General features: G+C 38.8%; 1 protein-coding gene across 2 annotated transcripts in view; it reads right to left on the bottom strand.

The window, feature by feature from the left end:
- Positions 1 to 27526, bottom strand: part of Dhc1 (dynein axonemal heavy chain 1) — a 344548-nt gene that overhangs the window by 145900 nt on the left and 171122 nt on the right. For both annotated transcript variants that reach the window (XM_083144626.1, XM_083144627.1), the window contains exons 31-33: positions 27172 to 27333; positions 24600 to 24824; positions 19417 to 19589 (exon numbers count right to left, since the gene is read on the bottom strand). In XM_083144626.1, coding sequence (XP_083000752.1) covers positions 19417 to 19589; positions 24600 to 24824; positions 27172 to 27333 — 560 coding nt within the window. The remainder of the gene's footprint in view (positions 1 to 19416; positions 19590 to 24599; positions 24825 to 27171; positions 27334 to 27526) is intronic.

Here is a 27526-nt window from a genome sequence, read left to right as displayed (position 1 = left end):
GCACAATTAGCTAGCCTCACCTTGAAATTAAATGAAGTTATTGAAAAACAGGAAAAGCAAACGACTACTGATTCAGAATGCCATAACCAAAATAGAGATAATACAAATAGAGGTGAATTACAAAGAAACAATTATGACCGGGGGGCATACCGGGGTAATTACAGAAGGACAAATTACTATAGACGACCAAGAAATTACAGGTCAAACTTTGAAAATCGCGACAGATATTACAACCAACGTGCACAGGGGCATTGGTGCGGGCAAAATCCGCGCGGATTTTCATCTTCCTCGCCGCGAGGTGGAGGAGAGCAGAGCGAGTGGCGTGAAACGCAGCGCTGCAGGGTGTGTGATTATCCAAATCACACAGACGATACGTGCTTGCAAAATAGGGACAATTTAAACCAATCGTAACTACAAATTACAGAGATGAATGCATAGTGGCCAATAGCAAACAAATAACGGTCTCTACTTTTCCTCAACAAGATTTAATATACATAAATGCACGTGTAAGTGGGCAGAATCGAAGATTTCTTGTGGACAGTGGATCGGAAATCAGTGTTTGCAGTGATAAGGTTATACCTCCAGAGGCAAAACATTTCAAAATTTCCACAGCCATAAGGGGGGTGTCAAATCATCATCTCGCCATAAAGGAAATTGTTATCATCACCTTTTCTATAAATGGTCACAATTTTAAACATGCTTTTCGCGTTGTTCCAAATTTTGAACATGGGACCATACTGGGCAATGATTTTTATAAGGGGCCAAAAGGCAACATTAGATTTTAATGAAAATCGGCTCACCTTACGGCGATTTGGAACGCCTCCGCAAAACCAGATTAGAACTGAACACAAGAAAATCTTCGATGTGTCTGTAAAAGTTGTGAATCTGATGAGTACTGCTCTAGTGCCGGAATATATCACTTCTAAGAAAATTAGACTCAAACCCAGGACTCACTTGTGTGTACCAGTAGAACTTGTAAATTCAAATGACAAGAAATTAAGCTTTCTAGAACCAGATTTGCAATTACAGGCAAAAACAGGGTTATTAGTGCCCAGAGCTGTCATAAATACAGAATCACCTTTAATTTGGATCACGAATCCTAATAATTATAATGTCATAGTTAAGGGGCACGCATTGGTACAGCTGAAAATTGGGAAAGCCCCAATTCCAGTGAGGAAAGAAATGATGAAAGTGCTCAGGTTAATGTAGTCAGAGAATCCAGAACCGAACCCAGTACAATGCCAGACATAAGTAAACTGGATATAAATCCAGCACTGGAGCCTCATCAGAAGCAGAAACTTTTAAAATTATTAGAAAAGTACATAAATGTTTTTGCGTGGTCAGATCAGGACATCGGACGGGCCACAAATTACACTCATAAAATAAGACTTAAAGACGATTCTGAATTTCATGTTCCAGCATACCCAATTCCAGTACACTTGTGTTCAGAAATAAATGAACAAATAGACACTCTTTTGGAAAATGGCGTTATAAGTCCGGCTACGTCACCCTTTAACTCTCCCATCATACTTGTTAAGAAGAAGAATGGTAAATATAGAATGGTACAGGACCTTAGAGCTCTTAATGCAAGGTCTGTGTTCGATGCCATAGCGTTACCGAATATTTCCGAAATTCTTCACAATATGGTTGGCAAATGGTATTACTGTACGGCAGATTTAAAATCGGGCTACTTTCAGATACCATTATCGGACGATTCCACGCAGTATATCGCTTTCACTATACCATCCAAAGGTCAATTTGTCATGAACTTTTGTCCCATGGGTCACGTTACGTCACCAGCGGCCATGACAAGATGTGTACAGCTTGCTTTTTATGTAGATGACTTATTTACATTTTCTAGCACGTTTGAAGAAATGCTGACGACTCTAGAACAAATGTTCATTTGCTTACAGAAGGCAGGTTTAAAGTTAAATTACGAGAAGTGTAGTTTTGCCTACAGCGAGGTAGTAGCGCTTGGTCACAATGTGGTACCCCAGTGATATCGAATTTCAGATAAGATAATATCATCAATAAAAAACTACAGGACTCCAACTACTACCAAGAAAATTAGAATGTTCCTTGGACTATGTTCATATGTAAGGAAATACATCAAACACTTTTCAGACATCGCTATGCCCTTACAGAAATTGGTTGGCAAAGACAAAAAGTTCACGTGGGGCACGGAACAACAAGCAGCTTTTGAAAAACTAAAAGCAGCATTAATTTCAACTCCTGTCCTATTTCCTTACAGTGCGGAAAAGAATACCAAAATGTTTACGGATGCAAGTTCACATGCAGTCAGTGGCGTGCTCATGCAGCCTAATGCACAAGGAGAATACCAGCCAGTCTGCTATTGTAGCAGAGTACTTAGTGAAAGTGAGAAAAAACTAAGTGTCATTGACAGCGATTTTATACGCTTTCAAATCCTTTCGTTTCTTTTTGATACAATCTCACTTCAATCTTCACATGGACAACCAAGCTATAACATACATTAAATCAACTACAAATCTCAGTTCGATATTAATTAGGTGGAATATTTTACTGGAAGAGTTGTCATTTACTCCTATCCACGTGAAGACAATGCAGAACAACGCGGACCCAATAAGCAGGGAGTGTGGAACCAGGCCTGAAGAAAACAACACCGAAGAACAGCCGCTCGAACCCAGGACCCTACTACTTTGGGACGACACTTTAGATGTGGCCAAACACCAGCGCGAGGACTCCTTTTTCAGCCCAATAATCTGAGTTTTGGAAGACCAGGAAAATGGGGAGGGGAACAACCCCCCCCTCTCAGTTTAAAGACAAGCCTATCTTCATTTATTGGAAGACTGACTTTCGTACAGACAGCACAGACTAGGTGGCAGTACAAAGAAGCTCTTGTGTATCCCAAAATAATTGCGAGACCAAATCATTGAAACCATGCACAGTTCGCCAATTGGAGGAGCACATTTAGGTTTTAGCAAAACATACAGCACTGCTCTAGGAAGAGTGTATTTCCCGGATATGAAGCAATTCATCCAAAAGAAAATAAGAGAATGCATCACTTGTCAGCAAAATAAACGAATCACGGGATTGCCTTATGGAGAATTGTGTACATTTCCGCCACAAAGGCCATTCCAGTGCATTGCAATAGATTTCTCAGGACCTTTCCAGCATCGGGAGAATTGCCACCGTTATATTATCGCCGCCACAGATTTTGGCACCCGATACATGATAGGGTAGGCTGTAGCCGATACATCAGCTAGTACAGCAGCAGGATTTTTATACGACAAAATAATACTACGCTATGGTACTGTAAGTGAGATATATACGGACAGAGGATCCGGTTTCACCTCAAAACTATTCCAGGAATTAAATGACAAATTGGGTATAAAGGTCAAGTTTGCCCCTGTTGCACAGCATAATTTATTAGGCCTACAGGAGGTAAATAATGGCGCATTACAAAGTATGATGAAACACTATGTTAGCTCAAATCACACAAATTAGTCGGACTACTTACAACCAAGTGTATACAGCTATAACGTCATGAAAAATCAAAACTTGCATTTTTCTCCATTCTACTTGTTGCACGGCTTTGAATCATGATTACCATGGGAACAGGCTTTACATAACAACAGCCCATGCCAGAACGTAGCAAACGAAGTTCGATTTCGAGTTCTGGAAAAAGCCAGAACAGCAGAAGCCGAAAATCTACAGAAGAGACACAAGAATCTTAAAAAGTACTATGACAGGAAAAGGAAAAATATCCATTTCGCTCCAGGAGACAAGGTGTTGATATACAATGCCAACCAAAGAATCGGTCCACTAAGTGCTTCAGTGGACTTTTCAAGGGACCAGGGACGATCCTTGAACAGGAAAATCCCAATACATACAGGATCCAGTTTAAAAATAAACAAGGCAAAACCATTATTGACTCTGTAGTGATTCAACGCCTAAAGACGGATGACTAATCAGGCGAAGAGAACGAGAACGTTGAACAAGAAGAGGAAGAAGAAGTTCATTAAGATAAGAAGAATAATGCTCGAACAACAGGTCTCAAATTATAACATCAAAAGTGCTTAAAATATTTCTTTTGTACGGCTTTAATTTACCAAAAGGTAATCAAATTACTCTAAATGCGATGAAATACACCCCCAGCGGTATAAAAAGCACCAGCATAAGATTATGTCACAAAATCTCTAGTTTACAGGAAAAGAGGAAGGAAGAAGAAGCGCCAAGGTATTTATAATGTATTTTCCATGGAAAACAAGAATACGAGAGAGAAGCGACAATAATCGCAGGTGTACATAACACGAATTTTCGATTTTGGATGACAATCCAAAAAATAGAAAAGTTTAACATCTTGCTATTGGCAAAATGATGAAGTTTAAACCACTATTGGTTTTAGTTATAATTTTACAACCAACATATTATGCTAAACATATCTAAAAATGACAAGAGAGAACACATTTTCCATTTTTTGTGACATTAGTAATCATCGCATAATTATAGAACAATTTTTCTTTTACTTTTCAGATGGGCAAGCTCAAATAAGTTTTTCACCTCCCCATAAACCTGTACCAATTCATCGTAAACATCAAACTGTAAAGTTTAAGTACAAAGCAAGGAGGCTGTAATATTAACATTTAATTAATAGGGAAACAGCTCAGTTACCAAGTAACGATGCAAATTTTAGGATTTCTACTAATCATAAATTGTGTTCTCTTAGATGTTAAAGCCTTATCCTTCCTAGAATTGTTAAAAGAATCTTTTAAATATCCCCATAATATCTTTACGGGATTAATTTTAGCAGTTTTCATCTTTTGCCTCATTTTATTTATGATAACATGCTAGTTTCATTGCAAAAGCACCAGACCTGTTTTAACAAAGAAAGAAAGTAATGAAGACATATATTTAACCAACCTAAATAATGACTTTTCATTAGTAGAACATTTGTACGACAAAGTAGATTCAACTCTGGAACATTCAGCCCATCTTTATGTCAATGTTACCCCTCCCCCTTCTTTTGTACAGTTAGGACAAAAAGAAAACTCGCCGGAAATAACTGCAATTAGAGCAAATTCAGATCAATCCATATGCGAAAATAGTAGCGAACCCAGTTTGTCACCCCTTGTACAGTGGAATGGAACAAAGAAGTTTTAGTAAGGCCATCCAACCCCAGCACCTGTGTACAATACACGCAAACCACTTCAATTCCCATCCCCCCCACCCAGGCAAGCAAGATAGCAAGTGTCCAAGTACCTATCCCATTTTGTAGGTTAGTCGCGTGTTACTCACAAATCCAGAATTTAAAAAAGGAAAGTTAAAAATTGTACTTACGTATGTGAGTATAGTGCTCTTATTGTAGAACGATGTTTCAGAGATTGACTATCTCTTTCCTCAGGTTCGTATAAAAAACTAAGTACTTGGCATAGTATAGTATAGTATAAATGTATCCTAACCAACCCTTAACCACAATCCTCATATTACATTTTTGACGCAGTACTATGCCAAGTACTTAGTTTTTTATACGAACCTGAGGAAAGAGATAGTCAATCTCTGAAACGTCGTTCTACAATAAGAGCACTATACTCACATACGTAAGTACAATTTTTAACTTTCCTTTTTTATGTACCTATCCCAAGCCAGGAATCACCCGTTTCACATGATGAAATCCCAAGTAATCCTTGTAACAGAGAGAATAGCAATAATAATCCTTCCCCAGTAACAATAAAAATTAGTTTCATCAATCATGACACTTATGACGACCTCTCAGACTGAAAGAGAATCTCCCATCTTAAGAACAACTTCGTCCTACATAGACTGCCTGCCTGGTAATTCTTAAATAACCATGGCTCCGGGTTGAAGCTTTATCACTCGCCTCGAGACATGCAACGTCGCCGGAATCAAAAGTTTAAAACATTTCAATTTAGAAGACGGGCATTGAGTATAAACAGGTTTAAAATTTCTGCGTGCGTAGCCGAAAGCAGCAATCCGCAACTGACAATCAAACCTCAGCATGACTGCGACGAAGCGAATTTCCCCTCTTGCCCTCCCGTGACATTTTTTTTTCTTCTCTCTCCTAGCCAACTTTCCGCCCCCACTGGCCAAAAGGCAAAGATCTTCGGGAACCATCAGCCATCTTCAGGAATTGTCGGCGCAGCCACGGAACGAAAAACTTGCCTTCGTTCAAAAGGCAGAATTATCTTCATCTCGAAGCGGCCAGACCCGGAATTTGCTATATCAGCTTTACAACCCGCGCTCCCCGCGCATCGCATTACGTACCGACAAGCGGATAACTTCAGTCTTGGGCGACATGTATTTTCTCAACAGCAACACACGGGACGAAAACACAATTCAGCAAATTCTTTATGTGGCACAATGGTGCCAGATTTTAAAAATGTTGCCAATTTTAATGTTCAAATTCTGAGAACTGTCTTTATGACAAGATCTTACGTCCACGCAAAGGGAGCATTAATACATGCACAAAAGAATGTTTATAAACGGCAACACTATTAGAATCACTGCATCTATATATATAACACCAAGGGTTATTTCCTCTGTTATTCTTCACAACTTGAGCGAGTTTTTGATAAATTTAATGCTATTAGATATAAATAATAATTAGGAATTTTAGAACGATTTAATCACAATCTACGGCAATTTCAGTAATTATTTTGTGAAAATGTTCATCATAATTAATTAACTCTAGTTGACAAATCACTCGAGACTATTTTTTTAAGGGGGCACGCAAAGTCGGCAACCCCCCTTTCCTTTAATGTTATTTTCAAGCAAAATTATGGTCAGTTTATATCTTTTATGTCCATTGGCGGGCACTTTAATAACAATCAAAATAAATTTTCATCTAAATGTTCTACAATTTTACTAATTTTCGGTGTGACAGAAATTTCAAGGTTTTAAAATAAGCAAGCAAGTCAAATTCAGCATCACTTCCATGCATACGGGGTAATCGATACGTATTATCACATGTATTTGGACCAGCAGTGAACCGTCACAAATAGGCACCGTGACTAATTGTTATGATGTTTTAAAGATCACAAATTAGCACCTTTAGGCATGTCACTAAATAAATTCAATTTCAAGTTATACTCATCTTTCTATTGACAACAAGACATTTCTCATAGCACAAGGGAAAATAGAAGTAATAGTTTCGATAAATTTAACAAATATTTCATTGGTTTCTTTATGAATTCTCAAATAAATGTGACAAAACTGATTTATTATAAGCTTATCCATATATTTTATTATTCTAATAGTTATTAGTCCCTTTTAATTTGCATTTTCATGGTAAATTATAAATGTTCATACAAGGTATGGCACAGCAATGGAATTTTGTTATTTGTGTTAATAAGTCTAGATCAACGCCCCTTTCCTCATTTCCCGTCTATGAAATTATACTTTATCCTTTACCTAAGTCTCTCTATTCATCACACCAGTCAAGAGCTATCAACAGGAGAAGGATTTTCCCAGCTTATCTATTTGGGAATCAACATGCAGCAGTTTGACCAATCACCAGCGAGGAGAACGAGATTTGAACCCGAATCGGCACGCATACTGACAGTTTTGCTTCCCAGGAAAACAGCATGCAACAGCCATGTGAGCCAGCACTCTAGCTCCAGTATTTTAGTACATGCAACAAACACTTTCCACCCTTGCTATAAGAAGAAACTCCCACACCGGACTAAATTCTTCAGTCCTTTTCCCCATCAATGTTCCCCCCCAAAACAAGAACAGAAGAGATGCAGAAAAGAAGAACAGAAGACATGAAGAGGGAGCAGGGAAGAGAACAGACTATCAGAGAGAAGAATGAATACCGTAGATTTGTCCCCACAAACTACACACAATATGCTTCTGTTCTGAAAGTGCATCATTGCTTTCCACAAATATCATGCTACTTCCATCAAAAGTGCAACTTACATAATGCAAGTCATCATTATGTGTAAACTTTTCCCCAAAATCTGCCAGTCTTTGTAAATTTCACCCAATGAAGAAGCAGAAATTCATCAAGGACGTATCCTAGTGTTTCCACTTCTCACCTCTGTACACTTACATTACAAAATGTGCATGACCCCTCTTACAAGGTCATGCCGCAGTGTTTACAAAAGTGCATTTTATGTGACACTTAATGAGTAACATTCAACTCTACAACTTCCATGTAAAGCAGTTTTACATGCACAAAGAAGAACCTTCCAGTGTGTGCAACCTGTCTTTTACCGTCATGCACAGGAGTGTACTTAATGAGATTCAACACATCATGTTTCATTCACTTTTCCATAAATGCACAAACTATACTTATCAACAGTGCAATTTTACATGGTTTAAGTGAAAATGTTGCATGACAAAACTCTTGTTTCGTCAGTGTCTACAAATTTGTCGACAGTTTCTTAGTTCCTTGAAAGAACTGTTGAAAATCAAAATCTGTGTGCAACCAGTTGTGTAACGGGAGTATACCATGCAAAATGCTTTAGAAACTATTTATTCATCATTAAGTGCACTGAACTATGCTAATCAACAGTGCAGTTAACACGGCATATATCTCCATGTACCCATAATAACACAAAGTTATGTGGTGCAAAAGTTTACATGCCTTTGTCGGTAGTTTTCTTACCAGTTTTGAAGAAAACATCGCAGTAAAGTTATCAAGTGTATCAATTTCCAAAGGGAAATCCCACAGGGAATCAACGGCAAGTTTCACCCACAACAGTATGTGTGTGTTTCCTGGATACTTACTTACTTACTTCATACTTACTTCTGTAATTCCAGTTAGTGCCTCAGCGATCCTAGGAACCTTTGTGATCAACGAACTATAGTGACAACACTTTCGGCGAACACGTGTGTTTTATAAAACTACTGTGTGAGCACCAGTGTGGATTGCACTCATCATATTGTTTCAATGTTATGCAATCATGGACGTCTGCAGGATTTTTTCCAGGGAGGGGCAAGGAAGGTATTATTTTTCCAGGTGGGGGCAACATGGCATATTTTCCCCAATAATAGTGCTCATCCCTCAAAAAACATTGCTTAAATTTGAATTTATCATGTTTGTGCAATAATTAACACACATTATTGTGGCTGAAATTAAATTATATGTGTGAAATATGTAATTTTTGGTTGACTTTAGTTTTCAAGAGGGGGGGGGGGGCACGGCCCCACCTTGCCCCCCCTTCCGGATGCCCATGTATGCAATACAGTTCCTTCACAACATGTACTTGTGTAAACAGGCCGCTCGCCTCTGGCGCGCTATTGCCAAACACATGTGACATCGAAATTCTTGGGGACAATCACGTGACTACAGTAAGAATCACGAACCTTCCGACCTTCTGTAAACAACCGTCTCACTTCGAGTAACGTATCACTCCACGCCAGCTGTTCGTGAATGACACGGCCATCATATGCTGCTCACTCGCAACCTTTAATTTTACGTAACATGGAAAAACTTATTCTTATTTTAACTGATAATCTACACATTGAAGAATAATACATTTTCTACAAGTGATTAAATACGTGTTCTTGTTCAAGAATGAACATATTTTTCTACGCCAAAAGTCCCATATATCTGACACTGGGTTAACAGATCCCCCTTCCCCCCCTCCTCTCTCAGTATGACAGCACCAAAGTTATACAAGAGAGTGAGATATTCGTTTCAGTAAATTCAAGCCTTTTGGTCTTATTGCTTCCTCTTCCACCAAATTATTGCCCAACATTGTTGACATGTAGAGTATTGTTTTCTCCTTTGTGCAACAAATATACCGCCAGTTTTAACAGAAGCTAAACAAAGATAAGCCGGGGAATAAAAAGAGATTGTTTATCTTTCACTCGGTTTCTTGTGCACTAGAAAACAAGAAGACGATAATAAGCACATTATTTACGCACGTCTCATGCAAGTAATGTATTTTCTTACCTTGATTCAGCAGTTCCTTTTTGAACTTGAGGCATTTTCGGCGCTAGACATCATCCTGTCACAATACGGTCTGTCAAATTTGCTTCCCAAAAAGGAACTCAACGTGGCACAAGAGGCGATTTAACGTCGACTGCTAAAATTGGGGAGATCGTCATCAATCATCACTATCAACATCTTCCCAACAGTGGACAGGACGGCTCTTTGATTGAAAGAATACGAAAGCACCTCGTGTTGTATTGCGCTTCTCAAAATCGGTGTACTTGTTTATACGAGCAACAACGTGTTTTTTTCGCGGGACTCGCAACTTGACCGGTCGTTTTCCTTTATTTCACCGCACCGAAAACACAAAGACGCAGACACACAATTACACTTGGACACCAACTTCACTGCTTGCTCAGGATAGCACCGACACAACGTCACATAAACGTTAAGAACAACCTGCTTCTTGCCACTTTTCAAACGGCTGTATTTCCGAAAGACTACTCTGAAAACACGGGAGACCTTCCTGCACGCATGGAAGTCGCCATGTTCGAAACTGGCACTATTTTCTTACTGTTCACGTGATCGATTGTAATTTATACAATAACCACGTATTATTATTATAGACAGAAACCTTTAATGAAAATATATTTTAAAATGTATAATGCAATGTAATTTACACATTCTTCTTCCATTAGCTTACTTTCATAGAACGGACTACATGATGCGGAAGAAATCCGTTATTAGGCTGTTGCCAACCTCAATACTTCTCACTAAGTCAAGTACAGAAACGGAAGTGGTATGTCGAATGTCGGCATATGATAGTGTGATTTCACATTGTCAGTGACGATCCTCCGGGGATGGGACACAGGAGTCGATCTATAATCCAGAGGTGTTCACCATCCGGATGGTGACATCCTCACACTCCGGAATACTTTTGCGGGTGAAGGAGGGCAGGCCGTAGGGTGAGGGAGGTTGATTTAAAATGAACACCTCTCAACAAAGGAGAAGAAAAATGTGACAATATTTAAAAATTCACCCATAAATATGCATTTTGTTTTATATGTAGCGTACAATAAAATGTGACTACCTCAAAATATTTCTGTATTCTACAGTCTTCTTTCCCCACTTTTATGCTTCTCTAAGTTTCGCTTGGTGTCTTTGCTGCATAATCCAGCATTTTTGAACGGGATGATAAGGACATACGAGTGTGTTTTTGGATGAAGTAACTTTAGAGATGTTGAAGTACACTCTGGAAGATACTGGAATGTGTGACATTGAGGTGTAGATCGACACGCACATTTGTCATTAGTAACGAGACGATGAGGGATAGGTGATATTTGAATTCCAAATTAGTTAGCCGCCCCCGTGACGGAGTGGTTAGCACATCGCGCTATGACGCCAGGGGTCCCGGGTTCGAATTGTGGCCTGGGCATGGATGTTTGTGAATGTCCATTTATCGATTTCGTCATATCATCATCATTCATCCCCATCGCTAATTTGCCATAAGTGGCACACGAGGGGAAGTAAAATAAAGCAAATCAATCAAACCAAATGAGTTATTTCCATTATTTTTATCTAATTAATAATTATTAATTTAGTCAATCAAATCATATGTATTAGCTTACTTTCATTATCTATAATAATAAATCATAACACTTTCAAACATGAAATAAATTTAATGAAGAGACCCCGGTTTCAAAACTTAATTTATCTCAATGTGTCACATTCTTCTAGCAAGGTTTTTTTTAGTAAAATATGAGAGAAAATTAATCCTTTGGTACGGAACCGTCTTACTCCTGGGTGATAAGATGTAAATTTTGTATTTGATTTTTTAAATTTAGAGTTGCTTTTCTTCCACTTTTGGCTAATCCCGACGATGAGAATGAGTGATCGTCAGATGAAATTGATGAAGGGACACTCACAAATAACACCCGAGCCGGAACTTCGGTGATGAGTCTGAAAGTCGGCCACCAGGCAAGATGTACATTTTTAACTTTTTTTTTTCACATACATTCAATAACTTTCAACAGGTCGTCAGTGATACACTGCTTATTCCGCATCTGTTGAAAAATGGAATGTTTTTACACCTTGCAGGCTATGTGGATTATTTTTTTTCATAAGTTTGCAACACTGTAAGGGTACACGTGCTTTTGTTTACAGAAGGTCTGAAGTTCTATGATTCTCACTTTAGTGGCCATCTTTGTGTACCTAGCCATGCCCTCGAACTGTGTCCATCTCTGTGTTATCAAGTGATAGCCACGGCCAGTGACGTGGGGTGACGTCGACACTTGGGGTAGCAGTTAGTGGCGTGCTCAAGGGGGGTGGGGTTGGTGTGGGTCACACCCCTCCCCCCTTTAGGGCCCAGTATTCCTAAAAAAAAGTGCACGTAATCCCCACCCTCATTCGAAAATAAAGAACGATTGGATTTGACTACTAAGCCAGAGATCCTGGGTTCGAATCTCGGCTTGGCCACGGGTATTCTTTGTGTGTGTCCCTTCATCAATTGTATCGTATCATCTTCGCAATTAGCCAAAAGTGGCGGAAAGACGAAGTAAAATAAACCAAATCGAGCAATCAATCAATGATTTGATTTCATTTTTGTTACTTAGCGTCGCTTTTTTGTTACATTTGGTTAATTGAGAAGTTGATACGATAAAATTAATGAAGGTACAAACACAAAGAACACCCATGCCCAGGTCGGGGTTCGAACCCGGAACTCCTGGTGTCGTAGTGCGCTGTGGTAACCACTCCCGCACATTTGGTTGATTTGGTGTTTTAAGTCCAATTTATGCACAGAAACAAAACAGTAAACAAAGCACACTTTTTTGTAGTTTCTTGAATAATATTCATTTGGCTTTTTGAGTTCTGAGATACATTTTTCATTCCAAATTATTTCATTATTCACTGCAGAGTACAACACATAGGACAAGAATGCGCACTCATCACAGGTTCGAATCCTGACCTGGATTGTTCATACGAGGTCCCTTCATCAATTTCATCATATCATCACTCATCCTCATTTTCGCAATAACCAAATGTGGCAGAAAAGCGAAGTAAAATAAACCAATCCAACAACAATATGAGCGCTCGTTCTCTTGCCCAAATAAAAACATCCGTATTTATGACTGTTAGAGGCCAAGAGTAGTATATTTAAATAAAACACTACTAAAACGAGAGTGAAAGAGAGCCCGAGCACATATTTGTAATTTAGTCATTATATATTCCATACTTGAAAGAAAAAAAAGAAAGCATAACAGTATTGTCTGCATATAACACGTCCCCATTTCATAAATAATAAAACCACATTCCATAGTATACAAACATATTGTACAACGTGTAAAATGTTGTGTAAATACAGAGAACTGGAGAAAATTTTACCCTGAGTTCTTTAGAGGATTTACAAAAAAATCTATGAGAAACCAATCCCCTATCTGTCCTATAGGAGATAGACTGGAGGACCTGAAAGCACGGGCTTTCAACCATTGCAGCGGGGAGAGGGGGCAAGGGAGGTAGAGGTAGAAATCTTCCTTTTTCCTTCAGGCGACCGTTTCTACCTGAAAACTGGTCAGGCGGAAGAAGAGCGAGCTAGGGTATCCAGCCAGCTTTGCCCGCGGAGAACACCGATGGACGAGAAGAGCGTGGAAAAAAATGTGTTGCATATGAGCTGTGGCGGCTTTAACAAGACAATAAATATTGTGATTTGAATATAATTCCAGATGTGAGATTGATTGATCTATCTCTGCTAGACTAGCTACTCCCCAGTGCACGTCACTGGCCACGGCGGCCATTACAAAATAGACATTGGGCTCCGCCCTCCAGTGATTATGACACCGACAGACTGATTATGTGCGGAAAACATTGCTTACGCTAACCAAAACATTTTTTTCTCTTTGAAAAACACGTGCGTTTGAATTGCTTACATTGTTTTTACGGCCAGTTACATAAACAGTTAAGACTTAACAAATTACTTATGGCCTGTTACCGCATCTGCACTTGATGTATTTATACAATTTTAATCCTGTTAATTTTTGGGTTTGGGCAGGGAAAATATGGTTTATTTTATTTTATTTCCTTCTCTACGTTTTAATAAAAAAAACTCCAACTTGTAAGGATAGATCAACATGGGTATTTCTAATATAAATTTCAATTTTGGAAATTTATTCCCAAGGGAGGTATCGTAACAGCTTCCCCTGATTAGAGAAAAGTAGAAAGCCAAAAGCAATAACCTCCTTCGTCGGCCGTTACTCTCTTAAGCATTCAAAGAATGCTAAGTCAGTATCAAATCAATCTTCCTGGTTGATTGAAATTAAGTTGCTGATCAACTGGTATTAGGGAGCAATAACCAGGTGGTGGAAGAAAGGAGAAGTTAGAGTGTAACGGGCGACGTGGGGTCTTTTGCTTTGGATCGAAGAACGAGAAACATCGGGGAGCTTGAGCGAGCCTGCATAGAACAATTCTAAGAGTCTTCTCCGAGGAACTCTTCATCATCGAATAGACAGGTAATATCCTTCTCTAACAATGTTGATCTAAACTAGAAGATATAAACCAAAATTCTTAGTATTGTGCCATTTCATGTGTAAAAGTAACCTCTTGCCCATTACCATCATGTTATCTGCTAAAGGCGAGTGCTCACCAGCGAGGATGAATGAATGACAAAGCTACATCACCCAAGCATAATGGTTAAGATTTTTGGTAAGATCCCAAGAACCTTGCAGTTCGTTACGATATTACTAAATGAAAGCTTAAACATTAAATTTTTATTAGTGGAAAAAAGTATTGGACAAATGGTGACCGTTCATGTTTTCACATTCAATTATTCTTGAACAAAAGTTATTGATCACTCACCGAAGCCTTGCACGAGGAATAGCAGACTGGCGCACACAGTCAACGTTTCTGTTCAATCTTGATGACCTTGGATGTCCCAGTGGTTTGAAAACACTGGAAGCACTAGGATCGAACAGAAACGCTGACTGTGCGTGCCAGTCTGCTATTCCTCGTGCAAGGCTTCGGCGAGTGATAAAAAACTTTAGTTCAAGAATAATTGAATGTGAAAACATGAACGGTCACCATTTGTCTAATACTCTTTTCCACAAATAAAAATTTAATGTTTAAGCTTTCTTTTGGTAATAAATCTATTTTTCATGTTGAGGGGAATAAACAACGTGGATGATAATATAAGACGTAAGCGAGTTACTAAAGATATATCTGCAAAACTTACTTGTAAATGTTCTATTAATTTCGGTGGCCTCTGCCACCATCCACTTGGGAACTCGATGCTTTACTGTTAGGTTGACTTCTGGTTCCTGTTGTTCTTTCCTCGACTACCGGTAGGGTTGCTGGTGTAGCCATTTGGTCTGCTGCACGTGATGGGTTTGAGCTGTTGTAATAGTGGGAGCCAAACATGATGAGCCTGACCGCTGTAGATATTCAGCTCGTACAGAAAGTGCATAATTGCATGCGTCTCTTTGATTTTGGTGTCGATTAGGGTGTGTGATGTGTGCCTAACTGAAACTTTTTGGATCCTGTGTTTATTGAACTTGAGGTGCCTTGCTAGTCCGGTAGTGGGTTGGGATTTATTTGCATCCTCAAGTGCTGTTGTATACGTTCGTTGACATATCTGATTGGTCTGCCAATGTAGTGTGAGTTGCACTCACACTGGGCATCATATACACCTGGGTTGTCTAGTGGGGAAATGAATGATCTCTTGTGTTTGCTTAGGGCACTGGCTATTTTGTTCGTTGGTTTGTGTGCGTGTTTTATGTCATATTGTTTCAAGGTCTTGGCTAGGCGGTTGGATGTTGTCTGGTGGTAAGGGAAGGCAATCCATTTAGCTTTATCACTGCTGGCTGGGTGGAGTATAACCTACTCCATACTTGCATTTCTGCTTTCCTGCACCATGTAGAGAATTAATGTACTGTGTATCCATTTTGAAGTCCTATGTCCATCACTATGGTAACTTCTTCCTTCAAATCTTCTTCACTTGAACAGTGCGAGAAAGCTCTTCTGTAGAAGTTAAGCCATACATTGGCCTTATGTTGGGGTGGGTGGTTGGAAAGGGAGTGGATATACTGGTTCCCTGCCCCTGGTTTCCTATAGACAGGGATGGTGAATTTGTTGCCCCTCCCTTTGATGGATAGATCTAGGAAGTTAAGGATGCCTTTGTTTTCGCATTCTATTGTAAATTTCAACCTGGGATGAATGTTGCTAGGTTTTTCCATGAGTAGATCTATTTCCTCTTCCCTTTTGTAAACGACCAAGGTGTCATCTGCATATCTGCCATATCGTATGTATCGGAGTTCTGGTGAGTTAAGAATATCTTTTTCAGCTAGGTGCATGACAATGTTTGCTATGGGAGGGGACAGGGGGTTGCCAATGGCCAAATCGTCTGTTTGTATGAAATACTTGTCTTGAAATTGAAAATAGTTGTGCCTGAGGCAGATTTCCAATAACTTGGATACCTCGGACACTTCCACTGGTGAGACCTTATTGGCAGAAAGCCATCTTTCCACTGAGGTAAGGGCTAGGTCGATTGGGATGGAGTTATACATTTCAACTATATCTATGCTGGCAATTTTGGCATGGTTGGCTTGTACTATTGATGTTATTAGTTCTTTGGCATCTGTGCTGTTTCGGAAAATGTAGGTCAGCTTGTGATTGTGCTCAGAGATTTTTCTTTTCCAGCCACTTTGTGAGGTGGACTGTTGGTTGGTTGAGCCCTGCAACGATGCGGTGCATCGGAATCCCCTGTTTGCGCGTTTTTGGAATGCCATAAGCTATGGTGGAAGATGGGTGGGTGTTGAAGAGAAGCTTGCAGTCTTCCTGGTTCAGCATTACACAACTTTCAACTGAAAGCTTGATTATGCATTTGCACTTTTCGGTTGGGTCCCTATCGATGGTCTTGTATGAATCACTATTTAGTTTTTCATGCATTTTACAGGAGTAGTCACCTTTATACATGACCACATACTGGTTTGATTTATCTGATTTCATGCACCAACAGTTGTTGGCTACCAGCCAAGATTTGAATTCGGCTAGCACTGACCTGATTTTTTGGTGGGTCGGGTGGAATTTGGATGCCTTCTGTAGGGCCGCCTTCTGCAAAATGCCTGCTGTTGCTGTTCGTATGCTGTCCGCATGTTGCAGGTTGGGTGCAAAACATTCTGCTTTTTCTGCTGCACATATGATATCTAGGGTGGGGGGTTCACTTGTTAGTACATTGAATTTTTTGCCGAAAACTAGGAGATTTTTGAAGGATTGTGGAACGTTGAGGTTCGTCAAGTTGACAATGTTGTTTACTTGTCCGTCATTTTGGTCGTTCACACTTTCACTCTGCCACTTTCCCCCGATGTGGTGGAGTTTGCTGTTGAGGGTAGTTTTTTTTTCATTTTTTACAGTATGTAGCATGTAATCTATATTTTTGTTGGCATGTTCCCATCTCGTGGGGTGTGGCACTGATATGAGGTAGGTTATTTGTTTATCGCACACGTGCGCCAGTTGTCGAATTTCTATGTGTTTGTCCGCAATAACGGCTGTAAGTGCTCGCTGTTGTGCATTGTACATGACATTTTTCATTTTGTAGCTGTTCATCGGCACTTTCCACTGAATGAACTTTGGGAAGATGTCACATGTTTTGCACGCTTTGAGGAAACTAATGTCCATTCGTCAAACTAACAGTTTGCGTTCGTTCCTTTCATATTCCCGTAGCTCCTTCATGAACGAAGGTTCCGAATCAAAGAGACACAGCAATTATGCACTTTCCGCATGAGCTGCACATCAACAGTGGTCAGGTTCATCATGTTTGGCTCCCGCTATTACAACAGCTCAAACTCATCACGAGCAGCAGACGAAATGGCTTCACCAGCATCCCTAGCGGTAGTCGAGAAACAACAACAGGAACCGGAAGTCAGCCTAACAGTAAAGCATCAATGGTGGCAGAGGCCACCGAAATTAATAGAACATTTACAAGTAAGTTTCGTGGATATATCATTAGTAACTTGCTTACGTATTATATAAATCTATTTTTATACAAAAAATTTAAGTATTTATTTTAATAGTTTTTAAAATGAAAAATATTCTGAGACGAAGTAAAGTGAAGTGTTCCCCTGTGCATAGCACCATGACATGAAGGCGTATAGGGGGTGTGTGGGTAACGCCCCACACTTTCTTGATCCGGTCCTGAGTGGGGGTGATGTGATCAGCATCACGCCCCTGACTGCCTTTACCCCCCAGGGTTCCCCCCAGGTACCCATGTTATTCGATGCTGGGTGGGTGCCGGAGCCGCTTCCATCGTTAGAAAAGTTCCCGGATTTGAACCGGCCGGGGATCGAACCCGGGACCTTGAGCATGGTAGTCAGACGCGTTACCGACTGAGCCACCGCAGCCACTAATATTCTGAGACACCCTTTATTAAATTATGAATAAAAAAATTATATTATACACAACTTGGAGTTGTGGTGATGGCATTAGGATTGTAAACACAGCCTGATTAAAGGTCCATTCTTCTTTTTAAGAAAGAATGGTCAAAGGAATAGAGTACCTGAATGTGCTGTATGTAAATTTTTTTTGCATTAACAGTCAAAAAATAACAGTTATAAATATGAATTCAAAATATTGCACAATTAGATAATTTGTCCCAGTACACAAATTTGCTATTAAACATCATATTTATTCAAACTGGTTCAAATTGCAATTCCAGACATAACATTACATGAATAAATGTTGAGTAATCACATGACCAAAACTATTCTTTAAATCACAAAAGGTGGAACTATGACTTTAGCCTAACTATCTCAAATCTAAATATGACAATATATAAGCTTTATTGTCATAGCTGGAACATTTCTATACTTAGATGAGGAGGACCAAGAGAGATGAATCCACTTCCAGCAGGATAGTGCACCACCTTACTACCTTGTAGAAGTATAAGATTTCTTTGATAATCAATTTCCAGGTTGATCGATAGGTTGAGCTGGCTCAATTGCAGAGTCACCTCATTCACCAGATTTGTCATTCTTAAATTTTTACCTTTCGGGTTTAGTTAAAAATTGAGTGTATTTTCGACCCTCTACCACAGTTAAAGAAGTGATGACTGATATATTGCAGTGAATTTATTTCTCCCCTGCAGGGCTGTATATATCTTCATCACCAATGTTGTTGTTGCTCTACATTGTTCATGAAATTTCATATTGAATAGGTCCATTACTCAAAAGCCAGTAATAAGAGGATATGATTGACCACAAAATGACGTGAAGTATTACTGGTACAGTCACTTCTGGGTTGCAATGATCAAACTTACTTTCAATGGAATCGTTAGAACAGTGATGGGGTGCAGAGGTCCTGAATTTTCAAAGCCAAACCATGGACCCTCTACTTTGGATTTCTTTAGAGAAAATAATTGAATTTGAAATCCAGCCATGCATAATGGATCACCCATTTGAGAAGCACTGCCCCATAATATTATACTTGTACTGCTTGAATAACAAAAGTCAGAAAATATGACATAATTCACTTAGCATTAATTATCACTAACTTACCTGTCAGTGAGTGGTGTTATAACAAGCCTGTCAGTACAACCAAGGTACTCATTTTGGTAGGTGAAATTGACATCTGTGATGGAAATGTTAGTCTTATCTGCATCTTCTTTGAAGTAAAATCTGCACTGCTTCAGCCACTCAAAGTCATTCACTGACCTCACATTCATCCTGTGCTGTTAATACAAATAAAATATTTAATGCAAATTTTTTTTAAGAGCTGCAGTTGTCTATTCGGTAGGGCATGTGACTGCCATGTGGGAGACCTGGGTTTGATTTCCAGGGTGCGTGATCTAAGGTTGGAATTTTTTCGGCCTTGTACCTGCTTAAAGCAGCTCTGCGGCTCACCCAGCCTCAAATCAAACCTGAGGGCAACCCTGGGGGTAAAGGTGATAATGGTGTGGTGTGGTGTGGGGCCTTACCCCCACATCTCCTAAATATGCCTTCATGGCTCTGTGCTAAATGCACTGGGAACTTTACTTCTTCTTTTAAATGCAAAATTTTTAATTGAGATACTCTCTTTTTTTCCCCACCATCAGATACATCTTACACCAGTGTTTCTCAACTCCCAGGCCATGGCCAAATATTGTGCCATGACCCATTATACTCGAATGTGAGAGGTTCTCCTAAAATATTTTTTTCTTCAACCAACATCATTAAAATCAAATTAATCATATATTCACCAGTTCTGCAAGTATAAAAAAATAGTCATCGATTTTCTAATTAGTATTAATTGAAATTTTTCGGTGTTCAAAATCAGCAACTGCCAAATTAATTTAATGATGGGCTTGAGGAAACTACAAAAAAATAATTGAATCCAGTGGTTGACAACTAATTTAAACCCAATTCTTCATTTGTCAACAAGCCTAGATACAATCAAACTCTTACTCTCCATGATTATGTCATAAATGTTTTTATAAATATTTAATTTCAAGGTAATATATTAATTAATGTATAAAGATATTTACGACTTGGGATCAGGGCATTGACTTTTAAAAAATAATTTAGCAGGCTGTAGTCTCACACAAAATAGTACTATGTATTCTTCCCTGGAGTAGTTTTTATGCCACTTTTGTAGAACTGGGATGACAAGAATGAGTTATCATTAAATGAAATTCATGAAGGGACACAAAGTGCACTTGTGTCCCAGCCAGGACTCAAACCTGAATCATAACTTTTCTGTTCAATATACTTAAGTTACTGAGATGGTACACACACGTGAGTGTGCATGTACACACACACACACACACACACACACACACACACACACACACACACACACACACACACACACAATTACAACCAGGCGCGGTTGGCTGTATAGCGCAAATGTGCAGTGAACCCCCAGTAATATACAAAATAAACAATAACTGACATGTTCATAAGCGTAGAGTGCCAAATTCTCTTAGTGAGAAGGAGAAACCGCGGGCCAGAGCCACTCAGCTCCCCTCTAGTTCCGTTTCGTGCAAAGTCTCCGCTGAACCTCCGCAAGGCAACCCCTACCATGCTAAAAGCTTAGGACGGCTAGCAGAAGCTCGACGCGTACATATGGCGAAAATACATGCAGTCTGATACTCCAGGAAGGTCGTCGCGTCAAAACGGACATGCGCAGTTCGAAGGATCACCAGCGAGCTGGAGTGAACCACGCTCTTCTCTCTTCCAGTGTTGCACTATGTGTTTCAATTTGAATTCATTTGGCATTCTCTTTGTATTTTTATATTTTACAAGACTTATTAGATTAATGAAGAGGGTGTAGTAATATAAATGTAGAGGTAACACCGAACGAAAGCTAGAAGTAAAGATGATGGGACAAATAAGATAAATATGATAGAAAACAACTTGCCTACACACTCAGAGTTTTCTTCTTTAAGATGGAAACACTTCAGGTGGAAGGAGCCGAAAAGTCAAAAATAGCGCGAGGGCGAGGGGTCGCTTATCGGACAAGACTTAAGCAACCTTTTGGTCTTCTTACGTCAGACTAAATGCTTTCGTTGACATGTTAGGCTTCTTAGGTTTAGTTGTCTTAGAATATATACACTGCAATTTTCGGGGCTTTACCGTGCTTGACCAAAAATGTAGTATTTACTATTTATTCAAGCCTAACCTAACAATAAAGGCATTTCGCACTTACGGCAGAAGACGACCAAAAAGTTGTTTGGGTTTCGTGCGATCAGTTATACTCTAGCGCGAGAGGGTGTTCGAGGGGACGCGCGCGATTGACTTTGTAAGGTGTCATTGTCTCCATACTTGTTAGTTTGTTTTGAAGTGCGTGGGTGGTGATTGAAATATATTTGGCGTGGTGATACGTTGAGTGGAGTGAGGTGGATTGTGTATTGGAAGGAGTGTAGTTGTTGCTGTGTGAGAAATTAACATATTGCATAGAATAGAATAGAATCGCTTTGATTTAGCCGATTACTGATACATACTCATTTTAGCAGGCAGAGATTTGTATTTTTAACTGTAGGTTCAGGATCCAGTTCCAATAATATAGTCTATTCGCCAGTGGTGGGACCAGGAAAGAGTTGACAAGAGTGGAAGAGGCAAAATTGAGGCGAGAATATTTTCTGAATTCTGATATACCCCTTAATACAATACGCGTACCATACGAAAATCTTAACTTAAAATGATCGCCCCCTACCCACACTCTCCTTGGTACTGTTACTGTTATCTGAACATAAAGCAAATTAACTTTGTCAGTAATCTACCGGCCAAAATTTGATAATTTTCCCAGTACTATCTCTAGGAACCAAAGCGTGTAGTGTCTCAAAAGGTTTAGATTAGTCCACTTTGCATAATTTTGGTGAACCCCCAGGAAAATTATGCACGAGCCGTGGCTGATTACAACTTACCCAAGGTATCGATATGAGATATAAATATACAGGGTTAGCCTAAAAGAAATAGACACTTTCAAAGTTGTACAGGAAGAAAGAGTTTTAATAATAGGGCTGAAATACTTAGAAGGTTTGAAGAGTACGTCCTGAAGCTTACATTGGTAAGTTACAAGCATTCTATGTGTGACCCTTTTGTAACACAACAGATATTAATGCGATACTCCAGTTCTCCTCTTTCAGGACTTTTCTTCTTGCACAGGCAACCAGTTTCCTTAAATGTCTTGCTCCAATCGTAGATTGACTGCCTTGCGAGTGGTTGCTTACCATACCGTGTTCTAAAACGACGCTGCATGATAGTAACAGAATTTGTTTTTGCAAATTCAATCATGCAGAAAGCCTTCTCCACCTGGCTAGCGGCCATATTGTTCAACTTACATCAAGGGTGCTCATGTGATGCTGACGTTACGAAGACAAACAAAAAGTGAAGGGCGTAAACTTAAGACTTTCTCTATACAAGAGTACTAAATGCTTTCTGACGTAACAAACAAATTTCAATTTATAAAGCGTCTAAACTGTCTATTTCTTTTAGGCTAACCCTGTGCAATGTAGACCAAAAGTCAAGATCAGATAATATTTATAGGGCAAGCCCAGATAAGACAAATTTGCTTCATGCTTGAAACAAGCTTTTCATGTAAAGTGAACAAGCCTGCTGCAAGCATATAATGTCAAGCTGTAAGCTTGCATCAGACTTGAATCAAGCCAACTACTTACAGCATGTTGTCAAAATCGCAGCAAGCTTGTCACAGAAAGCTGCATGCATGAAACAAGCTTGCATCATGTTTATATCAAGGTTGTCACATCCAACTGGCTTTCACAAGCTACAAGTAAGCTACCTCAAGAGATCAGTCAATCCCAATATTGTGGTTAGGAATTAGATTTTCCAACAAGAGATCATTGTACTAAAACCAGAGGCGTGGCATGTATGTAGCCGGTGTTACCGCAGGTAACAGCAAAATGTAAAGAATTAAAAAGTTGTTTCATTAAAATGACAACATTATTAAATACGTTAATGAACACCGTTCCCGTCGAGTAGATATTGCCTAGGACATTTTTTCTGCAGCCGACAGAAGCGAAGAGGGAGGCCGTTCCGCTACCCTGAAGAGGCAACAAGGGAGAAGAGGGCGCCAATGCAAGGAAAGAGCGGGGAAGGACTTTATGGGGTTATTCATATGCCTGTTAAGGGGCCCTGTTGCCATTCAGACCTACCAGCCAGTGTTGTCATATCGGATTGGCAGAAAAGAGCTAAATCCATCCTAAAATAGGAATACAATTTCTGTGAAGCAACTAGAGGTAGACTACAGAGCCAAGGTTGTATTGAACTACAACTGAGACCAGTTAGGTAATAGATGAAAATATAGTTCCTTGGTGTGATTCGTGATTTGGACAAACCTTGCTCCAAAATACTAAGTTGGCAACAGTAGTACGTATACAGCTGGGCTTCCTTTCCACAAAGGAGCGGAGTTCTGTCGTCTGCTCAGTGCTCACCACACAAACGTCAAACTGACCTGAGAAAAGTGAGGTTCTTCTTCTTCCCCTTCGCACCTCATTGCAAAGAAACAGAGACAGATGAAGAATTGACAAGGGTCTACCACTATTCATTGGATTTTTGTGTTAACTGTCTCATGAGTGGTAGTTCTTTCTAGGAGTGTTTCTGGCTAAATCACTGTGCTGATTGCAAAACAAGAACGAAATGAACAAAAATCTAGCTCGACGACATGTTTTCTTTACCGAAAAGGGGGGGGGGGGGGTGTAATAATGTCTAGCAGGCATAATTGTCGTACTGATTGATAGCCGGTAACACTTTTTAAAAGTCACGCCACGCCACTGACTAAAACGTTTGATTATTGAGAGCTTCACTTACATTGTTGTCCCATTTCACTCTTTCATTATATTTATAAACGATTGACAAAGAATAAAGCTGCTTTCAAGAAGATTAGTTCTTCTGCTAAATACTTCTGACATTACTCAGCTTCAGGACTAACATCAAAAGTTGATCAGAAAGGACGAGAAATGCTGTGTAAGTCATACCGGGAGTTCATATTTCATTTATTGTTTGTTATACATCATTTAAGGGATTCATCCTTTAATAGATAATAAAAATACATTAATAATAACAATTTTATAATTTAGCCTAACTGATTTTTCAGGAAAAAAGGGGGAGGGGCATAAAGTAAACTACTTGGGATGCCCTGTTTTTGGGCCAAAACATTGTCACCCTACTTTTGGCCAATCTTGTAAAATACAAAGCACCTGGAGAAAAAAATAAATGGTTACTCGGAGATGAATACAACTTACCAGAGCATCAAATATATCCCTCTGATGGACGTGGATTGTGATCAGAGTCTCAAACTTGATTCTCTCAATCTTCAGCAGATCCCTGGTTGTTTGGTCAATCAGAGTGTTCAACAACTCCAGAAATTTGTTATTAGTCTCAGCCATAATTTTCTTATCTGATCTAGCCTGTGCCAATGCAACCTCGGCATCTCTTGTCCAAATCATTTGAATTCCTAACAGGCCAATCTATAAGAATAAAACACAGATCATAGATCCAATTACTTATTCAGATCTATAACCATAGGAGTGCATTTCATTTATTACCCTATAGAACATTCATCCAGCAATTATAAGGAAAGTAAGAAAAACAACAGTAATAAAATTTTACCATTATACTTATTGCAGGTTTGAGCCTATATCAGTGGTATCAGTATTTGAAAGTATGAGTTGAAATTGAATCAATAATACCAGCATAATTTTCTGGAATCTAAGTGTCTCGGGATTCGGGAAGTTCACAAAAACTTTTGTGGAGTATAAATATTCTGGGAATTATGCAAAATGAATATTTTTCCTTATTTCTGCAACAACATTACAGGGAGGAATGGAATTTGCAATTAAATGATTGTTTCATGTGAAATTATGAATTTTCAAAGCAAAACTTTGGTAGACTGCAACGATATAGTTCAAATGGAAAATTTACAAAATGTTCTGAATCAATTTGAATTGTTACAATTTTTAAGTATCCAAGGGGTTCCGAGTTTGATATGTGGAGGCACGTGTCTGGCTTAAAAGTATAATAAAAGAAAATTTAATAACTTGCAAGTTTATTAAGATATTTCCTTACAGTTTTCTTCTACCTATAGAGTAACTCAATTTTTTTTTTTTACACACTATACTTCGATATGTGCACCATTAGTTGCATGACAGATGTCCAACCTATATTCAAGCTAGCTCCGCTTGTACATGAATCATTATGAAGATTTAAAAATGATTTTGAGTAGCATTACTGGAGTTACGTTCCAGATTGCAGGACAAATGTGATATCGTAGATCAGGAAGGGCACGAACTTGTGTTTGGTACACTTGAGACTTTACAAAACTCCACAGGAAAAATAAAATCAAGCATAGTAATATCTGGAATCTTGGAAGCCAAGCAATAGGACCACCTCTCCCAATCCAGCATCCAGGAAACTAATGGTCCAGGAAATCCCTCACATCTTGTGCATAATGGCATGGTGCTCCATGCTGGAAGATTACATCAGGTGAAAGCTGAGGTACAGCATACAACTGCAACATGTCTTGCATTGACAGTTCGTTCCGCGAAGAAGAATGGGCCTACAACCTTATTCTTCATCAATGCACACCACACATAGACCTTGAGGGAATCAAGTTGGATGTGCATGCGCAACCTAATGAGTGCTGACATTTTGCAAGCATGGTAAAAAAATATTGGAGATTATCTTTCAAACTACATACAGCTTATTGTGTTATTGTATAAATTTTACATGTTATGAATTTTTCTTTTATTACACTTTTAAGCCAGATACACTGTATAGTGGTTCGTATCCCACTTTAAACTGCAGGTCCAGTACTAGTAAGCTTAAGTGTGCATAAAGTGGACTTTAAAACAACTTTGAGATGACTGAGAATTTGGTGAAAATCGATAAGAATATCAGTAGTGGTATTGGTATTAGCTCAATCCAGTGGTGTCTCGGGCCTAATTCCTGTGCACAGTCATATGAGAAATTTTGAAGTAATAGATATTGAAGAAGCTAAAAGTTTAGGTTTAAGAGAGTTGATTATCAGATTGTATGGCATAAATTGTTATTTTGATAGTGAAATTGTGAAAAATCCTGCATGATCAGCATTCAAAATACTTCCAGAATCACTTATTGATTTGAAAACACCCAATTTTTTTTTTTCCAAAATGCAGGACGGTGTAATCAGACTCTTCAACAACCATGATGTTTCTGGAACTTCTCAATTAAATCTTCAGGACAAATGGAAAATAAAACTAGTATGTTAACTAACATTTTGCACTGAATCACTATGAAATTAGTAGGGTTGCATATTTATGGTGAATAAAAGATCAAGATTTTGGTACAAAATGTACATAGCGAAACAAAAATAAGTATATAAAATAGCATTTCGTTGTTAAAATGTTGAATGTAATCCTAAATTTGAATTAAAATTTATACTTATTACGTGAAATAAACATTACTTTTCTAATATCACATTTATGTAATTAACAGAGTTATTAAGGTTATTCCTGTGTAAATAAGTCCATAAGTGCAAGTTCTCAAATTTTTACAGCGGAATTAATCAATTTTCCATGATTTTCCATAACTTGCAGATAAATTCAGACTTGAGAAAGTGTTGTGCTGGTAAAAAAAACTCTAAATTTCATGTTTATGAATTAATACCACATTTTGTAGTTCATTTCGCATCATTTTGTGACAAAACATGGTAGGAAACCTTCGAAAAATATGAGAAATGAACATTACAGCATGTTATTTTACATTTCATGCATGTGTCTAAAATGAAATATGCATGTCTCTAGATATTAGTATGAAACATACTTAAGATATACTTACTTGAGCTGGCATCTTCTCTAAAAATTGAAGCATATTCACATTGGGATCATTGAGCACTGTATGAGATTGTCGTATTATGCAGTGAAGGGAAAGCTGTGATGACTGTAGAAGGGCAGTCAGCCATGTTTCCACACTGCCTTCAGCACGAACTGCTTTCTCCAACTGAAATTTAAACATGCATTACATCAGATCCCATATCGAATGCATAAAGACAATCGAACATGTCTCTCTTTTAAGAATTACTAATCCATATACAATACTCTATTGAATTGAATGATTCTTTTTTCATATTTCTAATAAAGATGGCCAGAGCTGAAATCTCTGATGTTACTGATCAAGATTATAGATATAAAAT

Source organism: Lepisma saccharinum, chromosome 23 (genome assembly GCF_977018435.1).
Source record: "Lepisma saccharinum chromosome 23, izLepSacc3.1, whole genome shotgun sequence".
Taxonomy (NCBI): domain Eukaryota; kingdom Metazoa; phylum Arthropoda; class Insecta; order Zygentoma; family Lepismatidae; genus Lepisma; species Lepisma saccharinum.
Note: the sequence above shows the minus strand (reverse complement) of the source record. Positions and strands in the feature narration are given on the sequence as shown.